Source organism: Xiphophorus maculatus, chromosome 17 (genome assembly GCF_002775205.1).
Source record: "Xiphophorus maculatus strain JP 163 A chromosome 17, X_maculatus-5.0-male, whole genome shotgun sequence".
Classification (NCBI taxonomy): domain Eukaryota; kingdom Metazoa; phylum Chordata; class Actinopteri; order Cyprinodontiformes; family Poeciliidae; genus Xiphophorus; species Xiphophorus maculatus.
In genome coordinates this window covers 11,279,186-11,297,514 of record NC_036459.1, presented here as the reverse complement: position 1 = coordinate 11,297,514, position 18,329 = coordinate 11,279,186, and the positions used below count along the sequence as shown (strand labels likewise).

General features: G+C 37.1%; 1 protein-coding gene across 3 annotated transcripts in view; it reads left to right on the top strand.

Annotated features, from left to right (window-relative positions):
• The first annotated feature begins 774 nt into the window (after nt 1-774).
• Nucleotides 775-18,329, top strand: part of tfec (transcription factor EC) — a 47,646-nt gene continuing 30,091 nt past the window's right edge. The window contains exons 1-2 of one of the 3 annotated variants that reach the window (XM_023349811.1): nt 775-937; nt 10,499-10,691. In XM_023349811.1, coding sequence (XP_023205579.1) covers nt 10,521-10,691 — 171 coding nt within the window. In that variant the 5' untranslated portion in view covers nt 775-937; nt 10,499-10,520. The remainder of the gene's footprint in view (nt 938-10,498; nt 10,692-18,329) is intronic. The other 2 variants (XM_023349816.1, XM_023349812.1) reach the window with 2 other exon arrangements.

Here is an 18,329-nt window from a genome sequence, read left to right as displayed (position 1 = left end):
TGGCCTACAGGCAAAATGCTGTGTGGTTGAACTTGCCACCCTCATTATAACTCATGGTGGTGGTAGCATCATGTTCTGGGAATCATTTTCTTCAAAGTTGGAGGTAAATCCTTAGCTGTAAAAGACAAAAAAATAACCCTAAATAGACAGCCAGAGGTAAAATGGAATTATTTATAAATATTAAGACATGCCCATGTTTTAGAATGACCAAGTCAAAGCCCCAAAATTGAATCAAATGAGAATCTGTGGAGAGACTTAAAAATTGCTCTTCATAGACCAGATCCATCCAACCTATTGAGTTTCAGCTATTTTTCAAAGAAAAATTAGGAACATTTTCCATAGAAATGGGTGGAGATTGCACCAAACGTTGGTATTATATCGACAGTCATGTAAACTTTTTTGATACCTGATAATATGTGGAAAATCAAGAAATATAAATGACAAAAAAAGCAAAGTGCAGTTGTAAGCTATGTTATCAGTTGCTGTGTCTGTTGTGATTTAGTAGGTAAGTACCTTAACTATGTTGAGAATTTCCAGAAATGAAAACAAAGTAAAACTAACAATGTAAAGTCAGAACAAACAGAAAGATTGGAAAGACATTATTTTTCTCTCACAGTAACTTGTTCAATTATGACTAAAATGGTCAACAGTGGTTATTGCGCCACACGATGAATGATTTGCCAGAATCTGTGCTAATTTCTGCTTCGGGGATGAGGGGTACTGACATAAAAGCTTCCCTTTGCACCCCGTTCGTTGGCACTGGAGAAAAAGAGGAAACATAGTTCTGGTGTAAATCTTTCACTTGCTCATGCTTCCAAGAATGATTCAGACAACAATAGGAGGCACTTAAATTTGGGTCATTTGAAGCTGGACTTGGAAACAGAAGAGAAGATAACGCATCGAAGGGCAGCTGCTTTCCACAGACTACAAACTCCAGGTAAAGTGAGAAAATGAAAATTTTCTGTTTAAATTTAAAAGCACAGTTTTGCACGATTGAAGAAAACTTTGAAACATAACATTCTCTAATTTAGCTTCTTTTTTTTTAAAATTTAAACAACATAACATTTTGTTATTTTGATAGTTGAGGTATTTTTAAGCCAAAACCTAAAACACCCGACAGTAATAATTGTAGCTTCTACGAGCTTTTTGTGCAGGATATATTCCATTTCTGCTATTCGTAGAGTAACACAAGTATAACAAGCTGATATCAACTTATTAGTGCGGCTGTGGTGGTGACTTTACAGCTGTTGTCCAATGATGTTGTAGTGATGGACCCGACAGCCTGCAGGATGCAGGCAGATTAACAATGGGATCAAACTTAAATAGCAGCCTGATAGCCAGCCTGCATTTGGTTACTTAACACACTTTAGCTTGCCAGCTAAAATTTTACAATGCATCACCATATTTTATGAAATGTGGCTCTCTCCAGGCTTCCATACGTATTTATCATGATCGGAAATATTTCAAAATTGTCCGGGCTGTTTTGTTGGACAAACAACAGCAATAATGATGAGTTGGAAAGTTTCTTTAGCAGTTCTGAAAGTTTTAAAACTTCTTGGTATATCTTGACAACCGACCCCTGCCCATCCCATGCAATTTTTGCTTGCAGCTCCAAAGTACCCCAGAAAACACATCCTAAACATTAAGATCATTATGAAAGGAGACCATCACTCTTTTTGCTGGCATAACCACAAATGGATTTTAAATGCATCATTTTCAAAATATGCATAAATGAAGTGAGAAAACATTCTTAGTTAATGTCGAGTTGTACACACAGTGAAATGGAATTAAGAGTCAATTAATATATCTAATGTTTTTTATGTAATCTTATTAAAGAGTAAAACTTTTTGTATTATCATTGTTTACATCCATAGAATATCTGCGTTCATGTAAGTCTATTAAATTATAATAATTATGACCTACATGTGACAGATTTTATTTTATTTTTTTTGCACATAAAATGTGATGCAACTGCCTTTCTCAAACATGTTTCTCATGACATCTCAGGGCTTCCTGGGTGTCCTCATTTAACTTTCTGATTGTGCCTTATGTTTGTCTGAGTGCAACTTGATCAGAATGACACAGCAGGAGAACTTCCCTCATGAGGGAACTTCCTTATTTCTTTAGTCATCTGATTTTATTTACAATATATTAAGAAAAATTTTGAACTTCTCTAAAATTGCATCACGGGGGAGTTTTTTTTTTATTTATTTATCTTATTTTGGAGCAGTGCGTGTGCAGAATCTGGGCAATGTGAGGGGAAATCCGTGTGGACAACTGATCTGGCAGTCAATGGAGGACACAAGAGGACTCATGGGACGATGACTCATAACAGAATTTTGATAACCAATAAAATGGTAATTAATCCCGGAAAGCACAAATATGTCCTAAACAATATTCTTGTACTCAGTCGCTAGACGTTTTGTATAAAGTATGCATTTTTGCACCAGGAACTTCCTTTGAAATGTGAGGACTTCTCTTTGTTGTTGTGTGGTGCGCAGCTTCCGAGAAGTGTGCAGCACGGTGTGGGTGCTCAGCGTGGGGCGCAAAGTTCTGCAAAGCGCAGGCGGATTGCAAAACCCAGTACTGCTTTGACATTAAGGGTAGTGCACTGGACACTTAAAGAGTTGTGCAATTTTCAGACACTCCTCCTGTGTGAATCATCACATGTATGTCACTTTGGATAGTATATCCAAAATGTCTCAAAATCTTTTTTTTTTTTTTGGTCTATTCATAGTTTGTGTGGGCATCTGTTTCATGAGAAAGGTGGAGATGTGATTTTTTTTCTCCCTGCCTTCCTCCCATATGTTGAGGAGTGAATAGCACCCTCTTGTGGATGGACCGGAGATGTCATTTGGCATTTCGACTTACAGTACATTTGGCCCACACACATTAGGGTTTTTGTAAAGTTTGTAAGAATTTAGATGTCCCACAATGGAAGCAAGTATTGTGTTGGAGAAAGAATGAGCATGTATTGCAGTTTATAAAGAAAATCTCTTCTTCCCTTTGTTTGGTACACATTTACTTATACTAAAAAAAGGATTTTGTAATGTTAAATAATGTTTATATTTATTAAACACAGAAGTTAACCCACACAATATTAAGTCAGTCGATATCTAATCTGCAACTTAACTTTTCATTCATAAGTTGGGGGGGGGGGGGGAACCAAACAAGAAGTAATGCAGATAAAAGGTTTTTGCAATGAAAATGATGATGTGGTGAGCAAATCAAATAACGTATGTAAAGAAAACTGTTACTGCAATAGAAAAAGATGAAGTGATAATTCAAAACGGACTGTTTTTAACAAAACCCCCTATTTCACAATTATTACTACCCCTGTTTTTTAATTCAATTCAACAATACTTTATTGATTCCAAGCAGGATTTAAATGTTTTCTTAACTTTTAGTACTTTTTCTAAGTTCTAAACATCTTTACAAAGCCTGTGGCATATGACATACTATTCTCCTATAATATTTCACAAAGTAGGGGTAGAAAGAAACAAAAGCTCTTTGACCATTCCTTTTGGGACAATCTCCCTACATCATCCAGAGACCTAGAGTCTTCTATCTCCTCTCTTCAGTTCAAAATTAAATTTAAATACAGAATACAGGTATTGGGAGCATTGAGAGATGTTTTTTGTTTTGCTATTTTTTGACAAATATTCTAGACTTACTTAATTATAACAAAAGTGATTTTAAAAAAAGCGCAACAAGGATGAAGCGCAACTAAGCTACACAAGTTCAAAACTGCTGCTCTTTAGACGACCTAAACTGTGTGATTAGTGATGGAGACGGAATCAGCAGCATGTCTGAGCCCCTCGTCATTATCTCGGCCCAGTGATTCAAGTCTTGAGCACCGAGAACAAAACTCTCGCGGGAGGCTCCGGTTCCGGACGCGGCAGGTCGCTGGGAGGAACAATAAGAGCGCATTAGAGGTTTTTAAAAAGGCAAATAAATACATGACAGACCAGCGACAAAAGAGCACTGCAGATGAGAGCGAGAGAGAGTGAGGGCGACGGCGAGAGCAGCCTTGATGAAAATAAAACAGCGCAGCGCAAAGGGGAGGCAGGGGCCGAGAGGATTGGAGGTGATGATGAGTGAAGGGCTGTACAAAGTGGAACATCTTCAGGAAAGGTTTTAATGAGACAAGCATCAGCATGTGTGTGTGTGTGTGTGTCTAGAAATTCTCTGCAAAAACACTCAGAGCATTTTTTTTCTGCAAAAAAGTGTGAAGAGGCAGAGAGACGAGATGCTGCAAGTATTAATCAGAAGATGATTACTCATAAATACAATACAAGGTTGTGTCATATTCCACATAATGGTGGTGGCTTCTCAAACTGGGTCACTGTGTTTTACCACATAACTTCTTGCACAGTTTTTTAAATGCCGGCCTTGAATTTTATTTAGTTCTATCAGGATCAAACATGACAAACAAACGGGATAACTAGTTTTTAAAACATTTTTAAAAATGAGAAAGTTATGGTTTGTGTTCCTTCATTTACACTAATACCTGATCCCACTCTGAAACATGGTGGCAGGGGGCATCATGCTGTGGGTGGATGGTCAGAGTTGAGATAATAGATGAAGAAAAATTCAAGGGAATCCTGGAAGAAAACTTATTAGAGGCTCCTGAAGTCTTAATACGAAGTGAAGGTTCATTCTGTGGAAAGATGACGACCCATCTTCATGTTTCAATCTGTTGGTGCAGCATTTGTTCAGAGTCCATTTATTTTCCTTTGTTACTCTTATGGTGAATGTCTAAAATCAGCAGGAAAATCTAGCAGAGAGCTGCAGATGCTCCTGCGCTGCTTGCATAAAACACTCCCATGTTTTCTGCTAAAAATATGGGCAAAGAGGTTTTCCAGGCTTGTCTTTTTTCCCCATAAAGTCAGCAGTACTTGTAATAAAAATAAATACATATATATCTTAACTACACGGTCAGCAGCGGCTGTGTGATGTGAATGTGAACGGTCATGACGCAGATATTGTGTTTCTTTATCTCTGCAGCTTCAGCTTTGGCCTTTAACATTCCTATTGTTTTTAGATTATTAGGCAGTGTGATGCATCGTCTTAAATATATTTATTTACATAAAAAAATTACATTGTCTTGGTATAGTCATATCTTAAGTCAATAGTAAACTCTGAGCGTGAAGAGAAAGTTTATCTCACATTCAAAAAATAAAATACGCTATGCCATACACCCCAGAGTGTCCAGAAAATGTTCTGGATTGTGTTGCCACCAGTGCAGAGCTTGCTCAACACTGGCAACAGATTGGTGAGGTTGCATTTTGATATGAATGGTCTTAAAATAAGCTATCTTTCTTTTCAGCAGCATCTTGTTGCAGTTTTCCCCGCAGTGAATCACCGTGCATGTTAGAAAGATAAAGCTTGCACTGCAACCAATCTTTTCCGATATTGCAGCAGAAAAAATAAATAAATAAATAAAAAAACTTCAGCAAACATGGAGTCAAAGACTTCCAATTCACAGCATCTGTAATCAATTTTGAAAATTTAAAGCATGAATTAAAATATGGTTTAGGTAGATTTTGAAAATAGAAAACACAAAGCAAACAACAACAAAAGCTTTTATTTCAGGTCTCCAGTGTATTATTTATAACCTCAATCATTGGCTCTCCATAGCCTGGAAACACAGATACACATTTCTACAAACTACTCATGTTATTTACCTCGTTCATTGATATGTTTAATTACTGCTTACACACCATCGGTAAGAAGTGCAAGGCAATCACGTTATTGCCTTGCACTTGCAACATTCCAGTTGCAACGGCTGGAAGGTTGAATCAAATTGAATCTAAGCGAATCGGATCTAATCTAATTGTACATTACGTGAATTAAAGTAATGTTCTTGTTTTCATTGTGAAATTGAACGATCGCAGTATTTAGATTGAGACTTTTTACACCTCCTCACCAGCTTACCAAGAGTGTCAAAAACCGTGTTGGCAGCTTATTTTTAAACTACATAAATTAAAAATAACGACACATAAACCAACAGGTCACCTGCCGGGCCTGCAGCCGAATGTAAAAGAAAAGACAGTGCAACACTGTTGTTTGTATGTCCCCCCTCCCCCAAGGCTTTGTGTATTTTGCAAGCTGCATCTACACAACAGCAGGGAGCTTTTAGCCTTTTTTGTTGACTCCCAGCTGGAAATAAAGCAAGTGAGCCAGACTCGAGCAAGGTTAACTGCTGTCGAACAACCGTGAGATCATATGGTTAGAGGTCTCATGAGAGACACATCACAGCACAGCTATTTACAGCATTACATGGTCATTTAACGTGTGATCAATAATGAGCTAATTAAGACTGAAAAGGCAGCGCCTGATATTCTCAAAGTTTTCTGGAAGGTTTAATGAAGTCGAGAACGACAGTTATATCTTTTAACTTTTTTTTTTTAAAGGAGCTTAACTTTTTCAGGTTATCAGATTTTCGAACAAAGGTTATCAATGTGAGCTTGAACGCGACCCTTGATTGCATTAAAACCACAAAACATAGTTTTGGGAGATTTTGGATGGAACAAAACAAAGTACAGTAGTGCATACATTTGAAGCAAGGGTGAAGGGACTAAATGTTTTTTAACATTTCTGCCAATAAAAATTCACTGCTATATATTACCAAATTCAAATATCAGCTAATTGCGAATTAGAAAATGTATGTTCTATAAAGGCCTCAGAAGTTTGTTAAAGAATACTAGTGAACAGACAACACTAGCATCACAAAGCCCAAGGAAAACAGCAGACAGAGCAGGGATACATTTTATGAAAGGTTTGAAGCTAAGTTGTCATCCAAATCTGCATTTGCACACCAGCCAACCAGCCAACCATCCATCCACATTGACAGTCAAATCGCGGAAAGGGTCAATCAAGAACAGCCAACAGGTCCATTGTAACTCTGCTTCATTTGGCTAGGAAACAATAAAACACACGCATACAAAAAAAGTGCAATAATGAGCATGTGGACAACTGATCTGGCAGTCAATGGAGGACACAAGAGGACTCATGGGACGATGACTCATAACAGAATTTTGATAACCAATAAAATGTTAATTAATCCTGGAAAGCACAAATATGTCCTAAACAATATTCTTGTACTCAGTCGCTAGGCGTTTTGTATAAAGTATGCATTTTTGCACCAGGAACTTCCTTTGAAATGTGAGGACTTCTCTTTGTTGTTGTGTGGTGCGCAGCTTCCGAGAAGTGTGCAGCACGGTGTGGGTGCTCAGCGTGGGGCGCAAAGTTCTGCAAAGCGCAGGCGGATTGCAAAACCCAGTACTGCTTTGACATTAAGGGTAGTGCACTGGACACTTAAAGAGTTGTGCAATTTTCAGACACTCCTCCTGTGTGAATCATCACTTGTATGTCACTTTGGAGTGTTGGAGAAAGAATGAGCATGTATTGCAGTTTATAAAGAAAATTTCTTTTCCCCTTTGTTTGGTACACATTTACTTATACTAAAAAAAGTATTTTGTAATGTTAAATAATGTTTATATTTATCAAACTCAGAAGTGAACCCAGGATTTCCACATTAAGGACTACAGCCTCTGTATACATCGCACTGAACAGTTATGACTGGTGAAATATTGTAAATTGATATAAACAAATGTGAGCATGTTTTATTCAATTTGATCTCATTGATATATTTGTTCGCAACACACAATCTTAAGTCAGTCGATTTCTAATCTGCAACTTAACTTTTCATTCATAAGTTGGGGGGGGGAAACCAAACAAGAAGTAATGCAGATAAAAGGTTTTTGCAATGAAAATGATGATGCAGTGAGCAAATCAAATAACGTATGTAAAGAAAACTGTTACTGCAATAGAAAAAGATGAAGTGATAATTCAAAACGGACTGTTTTTAACAAAACCCCCTATTTCACAATTATTACTACCCCTGTTTTTTAAATTCAATTCAACAATACTTTATTGATTCCAAGCGCGAATTAAATGTTTTCTTTACAACTTTTAGAATGTTTTATAAGTTGTAAACATCTTTACAGCTCCTGTGGCATATGACACATTATTCTCCTATAATATTTCACAAAGTAGGGGCAGAAAGAAACAAAAGCTCTTTTACCATCCCTCTGCACATAAAGGTTTGAAGCCAAGTTGTCTTCTAAATCAGCATTTGCACACCAGCCAACCCTCCATCCAAATTGACAGTCAAGTCGCGGAAAGTGTTAATCAACAACAGTCAAGAGGTCCATTGTAACGCTGCTTCATTTGGCTAGGAAACAATAGAACACACACGCATACAAAAAAAAATTGTGCAATAACGAGCGATTTTACTGGCAGTCATCAATTTAATCTTAATCGACACTTGTCGAGCAGCCGAGGAGGAGGGGCATCACAGAAAGAAACCTTATGGGCCAACAGAGAAGCCCTCAAATCTCAGACAATGGCTCAGGCTCTGTCCGCACAGACGAGCGACTTGTTCAGAGATGACAATTTCTGCCGGAATGCAGCTAGGTGGACAAAACCCTTTCTCTGCACTGACAAGAGCCGGCTTTCACGTAACGTTCGCCACCTACGCAGTTTTACACAGTGCACAGAACCACTGGACAGATTCCGCGTTCGAGGTATTTTGCCAGCTTGGCGAAAGAATAAAGGCAATTAAACCCAGTTCGCACCATGCTTGGACAGCCATATGTCATGCCAATTAACCTCCCACGTCAAGAAGAAGAGGGGGAAAGTAGGTAGACACACTGAGATTATACCACATGCAGTCTTCTACTTTCTCACCCTACGATCTTTTTTCTCAACCGCTGTTCCCTCAACTTTGCTTTGCAAACGCTTGGGTCTATTTTGATGAATTCTAATCCAGCGGCAGTGACAGCTAATTTGTTCTCAGATGATGTATTTCATGTATATATAGATGTAAAGATATACATTTTCTGTTCTATTTCCCTTGTGACCATCTGCCTCAGATGGCTTCTCAGTTTCTAATGTCTTCTTGGGAACTGCAGCTTTGATTTCCAGTTAACCTCCCCTCTAAAATTTTATTTTAAATCTAAATGTTTCTGACCACCAAACAGATGTTAATGTCAAACAGAAATAACCTGAGTAAAATTAGGGAACATCTGTGAGTTCACTTGAAGAGAGGATTTCTGATGGATAGGAATATTTTGCAAGATACAGTGGCTAAATGTTACCAAGGACTGCTCAAAAAAAATTTAAGCATTAGTTTAATAGAATAGAATAAAATAGAATTACTTTATTCATCCCAGCAGGGAAATTATTTCGCAGTTACAGCAGCATAGAGACAAGACACACAACAACCACCACTGAGTAGCAATTGTAGACAAATAAAAATAAAAATAAAATATAACATGCTGTCAATATAAAAAGCAGCTTAGAGCAGTCCTTGCAAAGATTCAAGGACGAAAACACTTATGTAAGCAAGTTATTCCAATTCCTTTTTTATATCTATGTGCTCATTTATTCAAGATGTCTGTTCTATAAAATGTGAAAATAGTTTGAACATGATCTGTCATGGTTTCAGAAATGAAATTCTAATGTTTTTGAATGTATGTCATGTGTAAACCGTTTTGTGCCACAAAATCATTCTTCAAATCGGTAAAATTTAAGCAAAGAGGCCTTGTTTTCTTTCTTTTGGGAATTATTTTCTTTTTGCTACAATGGTAAAATGCGTCATGGTTCCTGACATTTTCTATGTTGTTGGTTCAGAAAATGTTTTTTTTTTTTTTTTGTCCGTTTCTGAACTTTACTCGAAAGCCCTTGGTGTATTCAGTCAAGTTTAAACTAAGTTTACATCCACGTCTGTAGTTCAAGTACAGTATATGTGTGCAAACAATGATATTGGCTGCACTCTGAACACCAATGCCTTAAGGAAAAGATGTGTAAAATTTTACACAGCAAATTCTAAATCAAATAAGGCCCTTCAATCAATTTCACAAACACACACCGCAAGAAATATTTGTAAAAGTTCGGTACGTCATGGAAGACAAGTTTCTCATCAGAAAGTAAAAAATAAACAATGAACAGGGAACAAAAATTAAGCTAACTGGAGGTACATGTAGCGTAGTGGGAAGAGTCATCAGCTTTGAAAGTTGTGGGTTTGATTCCAGCTACCTCCTGTTAAATCTCGAGGTTCCCCTTGGTGGGAAAGGTCCTTGCATTCACATCTTCACCTCAGCGCACCAATACAGACTGTATGTGTGTGTGGGTGTGAATGTGTCTCCAGTATAAAGTGCTTTGAATGGTTAATGTCACTTAAAAAGCGATTCACTGTTTACATTTACATCTGTAGTAGCAATTCTGATGAACAGAAATATATGCAACAATAAAAAAACAGACCCACTCCCATTGGTTTATCTCCTCTCATGCTCCTGTCTGCTAAACTAGTTATTCACCAAGTTCCAGCCCATAACCCACTTCAGACTATGATTTAATAAGCATAATACAACTATTTCATTACATAATTAGTTCATTCACTGACTAACTGTTATTTCCCCTTTCTGTTTAGACCCAGTTTTCCATTGCCAGAAATGTTTCAGTTTTGCTCCGGCCCAGACAGTCAGTGGGTAATGAGTGAGAGAGATGACCGTCAGATCTATCACAGCGACGTCATCCATCGTTCTGGCTTCCAATATTCCTCCAGCGGAGTCCACACCGGACCACAAGCTCCTAACTGGCGGCAGTACAGCAACACATGGAAGGTAGGTGGTGACAACAGAAAACGGTACGAGAAGAACACTTGAGCAACATTGGAACCACACCAGGTCCAACACTAACATTGATATGAAGGAACTGACAAAGTCAAAGATTTTATTCTGAAAAAAAAATGAGTAAACTTGCAGCAATATCCAATCAAGAGCAATGCCAGCCATCCAAACGACCTATCTTTAAGTGAGAGATGACTGCAGTAGCGACATGTGCTTAAAATGTTACCTCAAAGTTTTGTGGCATTTTTTACTAGTTATAGCTAGTATTTAACAGTGTATAATAGTCTTCCTGGATGAAAACCGATCACTCTTTACAGTGATCAGTCAGAACCTCTGAAAAATAAATATTTTATTCAGCACTCCCCGATTTCCAGACTGGTTTTAGGTACATCAGTAGCTGGTCGACACAAATAATGACTCAAAATGGGAACAATGTGGTGGATGTAGGAATCTAAATATGGTTCCAGCAGAGCATCGAAATGGAGAAGGAAGGGGCTCTGAGTGACTTTGATGGCTGTTGGCATTTAAAAACTACCAAAGGTGTTTCAGATGCTCCGGATGAACCATTATTTAGGTGGCCTGAGAAAACGTTCTCAAAGTGGAAGCTGGGCAGATAAAAAAATTCTCTTTTTTTATGTCTATCCCAGATGATAGAAAGGCAGCAGTGCTTCACGGAAATGTGCAGGAAAAAAATGGTTAGAGATATATAAAGATATATATGAATTTAAAAAAAAGCATGCAAAGCAATCTTTAAAAACATAGTTATCTGTTTTGTCATTTTAAAAGACAATTTCAACACATCTTGTAATCAGTGAGCATTAAAATTGCCAAACCATATTTGTGTCTTTTAGTCATAAATTTGTGGTTGAACTGGATTTTATTTAGATGTATCACAATAGAGGGGTCTGGGGAAAAAAAATGCAACAGATTTCCATTTGCACCATTTCCAATTTAAATTCTCTTTTTTATGTTATGCTTATGTATTATTTATTAGTCAGCAATCCATCTTATCAAACTCTAAAAGTTAATACACAACGTTATTTATTTCTACAAGCCTATTTTGAAACGTTATCCTTCCTGTGGTTCCGTCAGTCCCTTTGCATTAGAGGTGACATAACAGTATAAACAAGGGCGGCCTCTGTTAAAGTAGACCCCTGCCACTTAGACTTTGAAAAATGCACACAGCCCTTATTATGCAAGTTATCACCACAGGTGTATACTTACTGAATTGTAAGGTTTAAAAAAGAGGTTTCACAAGAGTAATTAAGCATCTTTAGCATAAGGAATAAATATAAAACCCAAGTAGGTCATAAACACAGAGGGACACCTCTAGCGAACCTCCTCCTGCCTGCTGCATATCAATAAAAGCATCACAATGTTGACTATTCATCACAACCTCTTCTGGATCTAAAAAAAAATGGGACTGTTGCAGCTAAAAAGTATTAACTTTCCTTTCTAAATAAGCAATTTTTGCCAAATTTTAATTATAGCTGGCTTGCATACTTTATGTGTGTATTTTTTATGTATGTTTGTATTGCACAGAGATTACAGGCTTTATGCAGGATTTTAAAAAAGACAAAGAAATACCATAACATGTTTTCTGGTGTGCTTTGATGCAAAAGTAAGACTGATTTTCTGATGTTTGCGATACAATGGGATTGCCAAATAGCTCCCAGACTGGCATTAGCCGTCTCCAGTCTGTAGGGTGGGAATTTCCAGGAGGGGCATATGAATCAGACTTTTAGAAGAGGAGAAACAGAAAACATCCCTATCTTAGATGGATAACTGGTGGACTTCAAAGCATTGTTGCACTATGTTTTCCACTTCAGTAGGAGGCCTTTCATGCGTCAACGTTGCTTTGGTGTCTGTTTGTGGGCATGCACAAACTTTTGTGGGTGTTTTTGTGATTTGACATCAGCCTGAAGGAGCAAGCTACCCGCCTTCCTTATGGGAAGAGGAGTTGAATTGATTTCATGGTTCTTGGGTTTATTGGACTGCAAGGCCTTTGTTGGTTTAATTTCATCACCGGGACAATTTCGTGAAGGTGTCCAACTTCCATGATTGACGGCATAAAGAAGAGAGATACAAATTCTGGAGTTATTAATGCCTGCATTAGTTGACTGAAAGATTACGATTGTTGAACATCATAAGATGGTGCTGAACACTTCAACCTTTGACAAATGTGCACCTTTGTTGTTTCAGTCAATGTCATGCCCAAAAAAAGGTCGGACCATTAGACCAGTTGGGTCTAATCCGTCATTTGCAATTTGAACATCAACGATTTGAACTTATTTTTACTGCATGGGAAGATGGCTATGTAACTCCAGTAAGTAAGAGGTCTCCTAGATTTAGTTTGGTTTTTCAAGCATCATAATGTCTTGTGCTTCATAAGGTCCAACATTGTGATTCCATGGATCGCAGCCACAGTCACACCCATTACTGGTGGTTAGACTTAGGGGGTTATACAAATAAAATACTACATTGTCAGATTTAACCTCTAAGTGCTCATTTTATATGTATGGCCAAACACACCGTTTAAAGTCGACAAGTCATCACCAGAAACTCTTTTTCATTAGCAGCTATTGTTGAAACAAAATGTAAAAGTTGGACTACAGCAAGGCCAAAATAATGTAAGATTGGAATTATGCGGCAACAAAACTGTGGAAAAACAGTCAAGAGTTACCAATTGAAGTTATAAAAAAGGGAAAGGAATAGAAGAATACACAAGAATGGCTAATTTTGACTACAGAAGGGTATTAGGGCAATGTGGATACTGGCAGGCCTCACTAGACATGGTTGACATGGACCACCCATTAGGCTTGGCTGAGTGCCTAGGCTGGCTTCTATTAACCTGCTAAACACAGCGCCTACATCAAGGCATAAACAGACAAAAATCCTGTGTGACAATACTGGTGCATGACCAAAACATCCTAAGCATATTACAACAACAAAGCAAAACATTTTAGATTGTAGATTTTTTTTTCTTTTAGGTTTTCCCACACCTTTAAGGACTTATTTAGTGTTTTGTGAATGCTAAAGCTCAGCAAAGTTCCACAGACAAAAATCCACTGCAAAAAGTTATCCTTTGATCATGACCTGTCTGAAACCCTTTAGATCAGCTGCACAACAAACCAGAGCAGAAAGGTTGTTTCAGGGAGCAGACAGACAGGAGGTAAAACAAAGTAGGCAGAAAATTACAAGGTATGATGCAACAATGTACAATGTGAGACAACCCGATTAAGCCTTTTCTGGTAAACTCTGCTCTTTCATAAAGGTTTAGGTCATGGCATGTCGGCTTTGTTGCGATCCTAATCTCAACAAAGACTATAAGATCTTTCAAACGACAGAAAAAAACCCTACAAGTGTCAGGTGTGCTTTCTAGAGTTGGCAAAACATGAATTTAAGATGAAAGAATTGCAGTTTTTGGGCTATATGTGGAAAACCTGCAATAGTTCTCAATCTTCAGCAAAATACTTCATGGGATCTATCAAATTCCACAGTGTTTGTTTTAAAAACCAGAAGAATATCTGGAATTAGCTCCCTCATGGTTTCCTCTGGAATGTGAGTTTGCACTGCAGAGTAATGCAGAGGTGTAAAATTACACATCCATCACATAACGATACAAGATGGTGAACTCAAAATCGTAAAGAAATTTTGCACAACCTAATGGACTAGAAGTTTCAAAGATCAAACTATGTTTGAAAGACTCTGAAATCATTGTAAAATGTTTAGGTCCAGGTTTATACGTGCAGATTTAATTCTAGCTAGTGCAGAATGTTAGTGTTAGGCCATTTTGGTCTTGTAGTTTTTGTGCAAGTTCATTGGCTAAAATAATGAACTTCAGCGCTTGCCGAAGACCCCAGCAAGCGCACACCGACATGTAGCAGAGGATGAAGCTGGAATCAAAACCACTTTTTTTTCCAGTTACAAGACTCGTCTTCATCTGAGTGACCGAGAGTTGACGCACAAAAGGTCACTGCCAACTAAGTTAGCTCTTCACAGACTGTTGCATTCAAGCACAATCATCATTAGGATTGTGAAGGAAGGTTTCCTGGGAATTGGTTAGACATAGGCCTGTCACAATAAACAATAAATCTATTAATTACATGATAAATTATAGCGCTTGATCATTTCTATTTGCATAATTTATCGTTTTCCTTTACTACCAAAAACTGGATCACAAAATTCTTCAGTCTGGTGTTTTGGTCTCTTTTTGGAAGGACAATTTAGTTTAGAGACTTCATAATTAATTTTTTGGTTTTTTTCTGTTGTTTTTTTCTGTTGTTTGTTTATTTGGGATATTTAAAGTGTCTTCCAGTTCCAGTGTTAAATGTTAGATGCTCATTAGTATTTAAAATATATTGATCAATTGACAAGGTGTTCTTGCATTATGTCATTACCATCATATTGCTTAAAAATGGTCTCGAAATAGCAATATTATTGTTTATCGCAACAATTTCTGAGACAATTTATTATTGTCCAGCAAAATTTGTTAACCTGACAGGCCTCGTTACAGATTCACAAGGTGTAATTTGTAAAATAAACATACTTTTTAAGGATTCTTAAATGTATGCATGTTCCTCAGTTGGCTAATTACTATTAAACCATAAACATATCTCATGCTGGCTAACAAGTGACAGTTTAGAGCAGGGGCATCAAACTCATTTTCATTTTGGGCCATAAAATCTGAATGTTTTTAAATGGCTAGTTGTGGCAGAATGTATTGATAAAACCAATTCAACCGTTAAGGTATCAATAAATAGCCGTTTGTTTCAGTGTTCAGCAAGTGTTTCTTAAAATGAACACTTACTTCTTTTCACATTGATCAGTCCATCTAGGATTTTGTCAAAGTCACAGATTTTGTGCTATTAATTTAGAAATATTTGTAAGGAATTTTATTATATTTGTGCTATTGTATGATATTAAATGTGACTTTTTACTGATGGCCGTGTTGGTCATGGACTATAACTTGACATCAAGTAAAGCTGAGGCAGCAGTCACTTAAATGTAAATGTTTTTGGTCAATTTTGAGGAAACATCTGAAAAAAATGTGGGAATCTGTGAATTTTGAACAGAGTGAGTTTTTCAGATTTGTTGAAAAACTGGAGGGAATTATTAATCTAATCTGGAGTTGAGAGAGCCACAGAAAACGCCATAGGGCCACATTTGGCCCACGGGCCCTGAGTTTGACACATGTGGTTTGGAGCACACATATGTAAACCAATGATCCTGTGAACAATCACAAAGGATCAGTCGCCATTACAAAGTGGAGACTGCACCAAAGACCGATTCAAAAATGTGATTTAAAAAAAATTATGAATTACCTAATCACATCTGTGTTAACTAAAAGAGAAACAGCAGCTGTATTTGACCCCCTTTGGCCTCTTTCTGCAGCTTTGGCTAACATTAGCTAATCAGATTAGCTAATCAAATGAGGCATCACTTTTATAATACTGTTTTCTACATGACCTGTGATAATCCTCATATAAAGAACAAGTGCTAGCTTCACTGTTAGTCCTTTGTCACCCATATGTAACAACTACACTCTGGTAATGTACTTTAACTTTCCGGCATGCAGAAGTCATTAACACAGCAAAAGGAAACTTTGTTTTCTTCTATTTTTTTTGTAGCATTTCAAACTCACTAATGAACTAAATTCAATTTCATACTCCATAACAAACATAGACCTCAGATATTTGTGTGATATTTTTGTGCTGTAAAACTTGCAAAATCAGGTAATAAAAAGATTTGATCAAATCAAGTAAACCTTAAAAAAAACAAAAAAACCACACCATTATTGACTTAAAATTTTATAATGAAATGTAATATTTGTATGGAAAACAAAATGAAGGCGCTCACTTTTTTATTTACCCTCAAAGTTCTTGCACCAACACAATCTGATAATCTCATGTTATCAAAGTCACTAATAGGATTACACACAATAAACCCCCTAAATACCTCACATTCAAGTTTTAAGTGTTAGACATTTCTCCTGGCTGACTACACACTCATGCGCACACACACACACACACCCCCACACACGCCCACCACCAACACCTGTCCAGCATACCCCTGTCCTCTACCTAAACCAATTGTTCCTGCTACAGCTCAGATCAAGAGATCAGGACCAGAACTTAGACTATTTCTGGCTAAAACATATCATAATCCTTCGAGGTGGCACAATTGGGGTGGGGGTGGGGGGTTGTGAGGTTCGAGGGAATTCAAGCCCACCAAGAAAGCTATTCACAGCTTTCAGAGACATGAAGAGACCTCCGGCTAAGACATTATGAAGTGCTGGTATGGGAAAGGGTGGGACACCTCTGGGAAGAACAGTGATTAGACAAGAAAAGCTATCAACTATAACTCCCGTACTTCATTACTTGGGCAGCAAATTTTAAAATATTGAATAATGTGTTTCTGACGCCAACGTTAATAATAAATATAAATATGTGTATATATGTTACAAATGTGCTTGGGCTGGTATGAGATTCTCATAGAATTTTTCTGCTCTTTATAGAATAATACAAGTATAACAAGGTAATAGAAGATGGTTGATTAGTCAGGCTCTCTGCTAAGGTACCAAGCCAATAGTTGGTTGCTTACCAGACATGCTACTCATCTCTTAGTAGCTGTTGTCACGGTTTGTAGTTGTGAAGGACCCAAACTTAGACAGGAAGTAGACTTGACTGAATTTTAACATGAGATCAACAGAATGAAGATAGAAGAAGAGCAACAGAAGCATAAAGCAGGAACATTAGACAAAGATACATAGAAGAATCAAATAGAATAGAATAGTCTAATTATAATAGAATAGAAATACCCATCGATATCTAATATATCAAGTGACATTAGTTTTGCTATATCAGGGTTGTTCTTTATTTGCCTGTTTAGTATATTATTAATGTTGATGTTACTGCCACCCGGTGCTCAAAATAGGAATATTAGCTTTTTTTGTTGAAAATTTTGCTGATTGAGTGTATGTTTGTTTTTTGTTTTTTTTTGAAAGAATGAAATAAATAATATCTGAAGTAGTTTTGTTGGAGATTTATAAAATGCGTTTCATAGAGCAGATTTTCAAAACTTGAAATTTGGTGAATCCATGTAAACCTGAAAGCAGAAAAAATGGAGACACCTACAAAAGTATTTTAAAACTTCACAAATGTGTTGGAAAGGTCAAAGACTTTTCATGCTGTACAGTGTCAAGAAAGTTACCCTACTGTCAATTTTGGAAAATATAAAGCCTTTTTCTTTGAATTTTTTGTTGTTGGTGAGACAAGCAGAGTTTTATACATTTCATATCTCGTATTAATGATATAGTATGACACAAATAAGTTACAGCCTCTGTTTTGTAGATGTGCATAGAATATAAAGATAATATTTAAAAATGATTTCATAATTGATTTTAGCTTCATAAAGGGTTATGCTGTGTGCATGCAGGTGACAGATGCAAAAATGTTTTATTTAGCAAGAAGTCTCTGGCAAAGTGGACAGGGCCTTGACTGAAGCAAATTCACTTAAAACAGCCCTTCATCCAGTCAACTTTGGGCCCGCACATACTCTGTAACCTTTATAAGATTAATGCAATGGATTGAGCCGATGTCTGCCAAAATTCCATTCCTATTTAAACCTGCA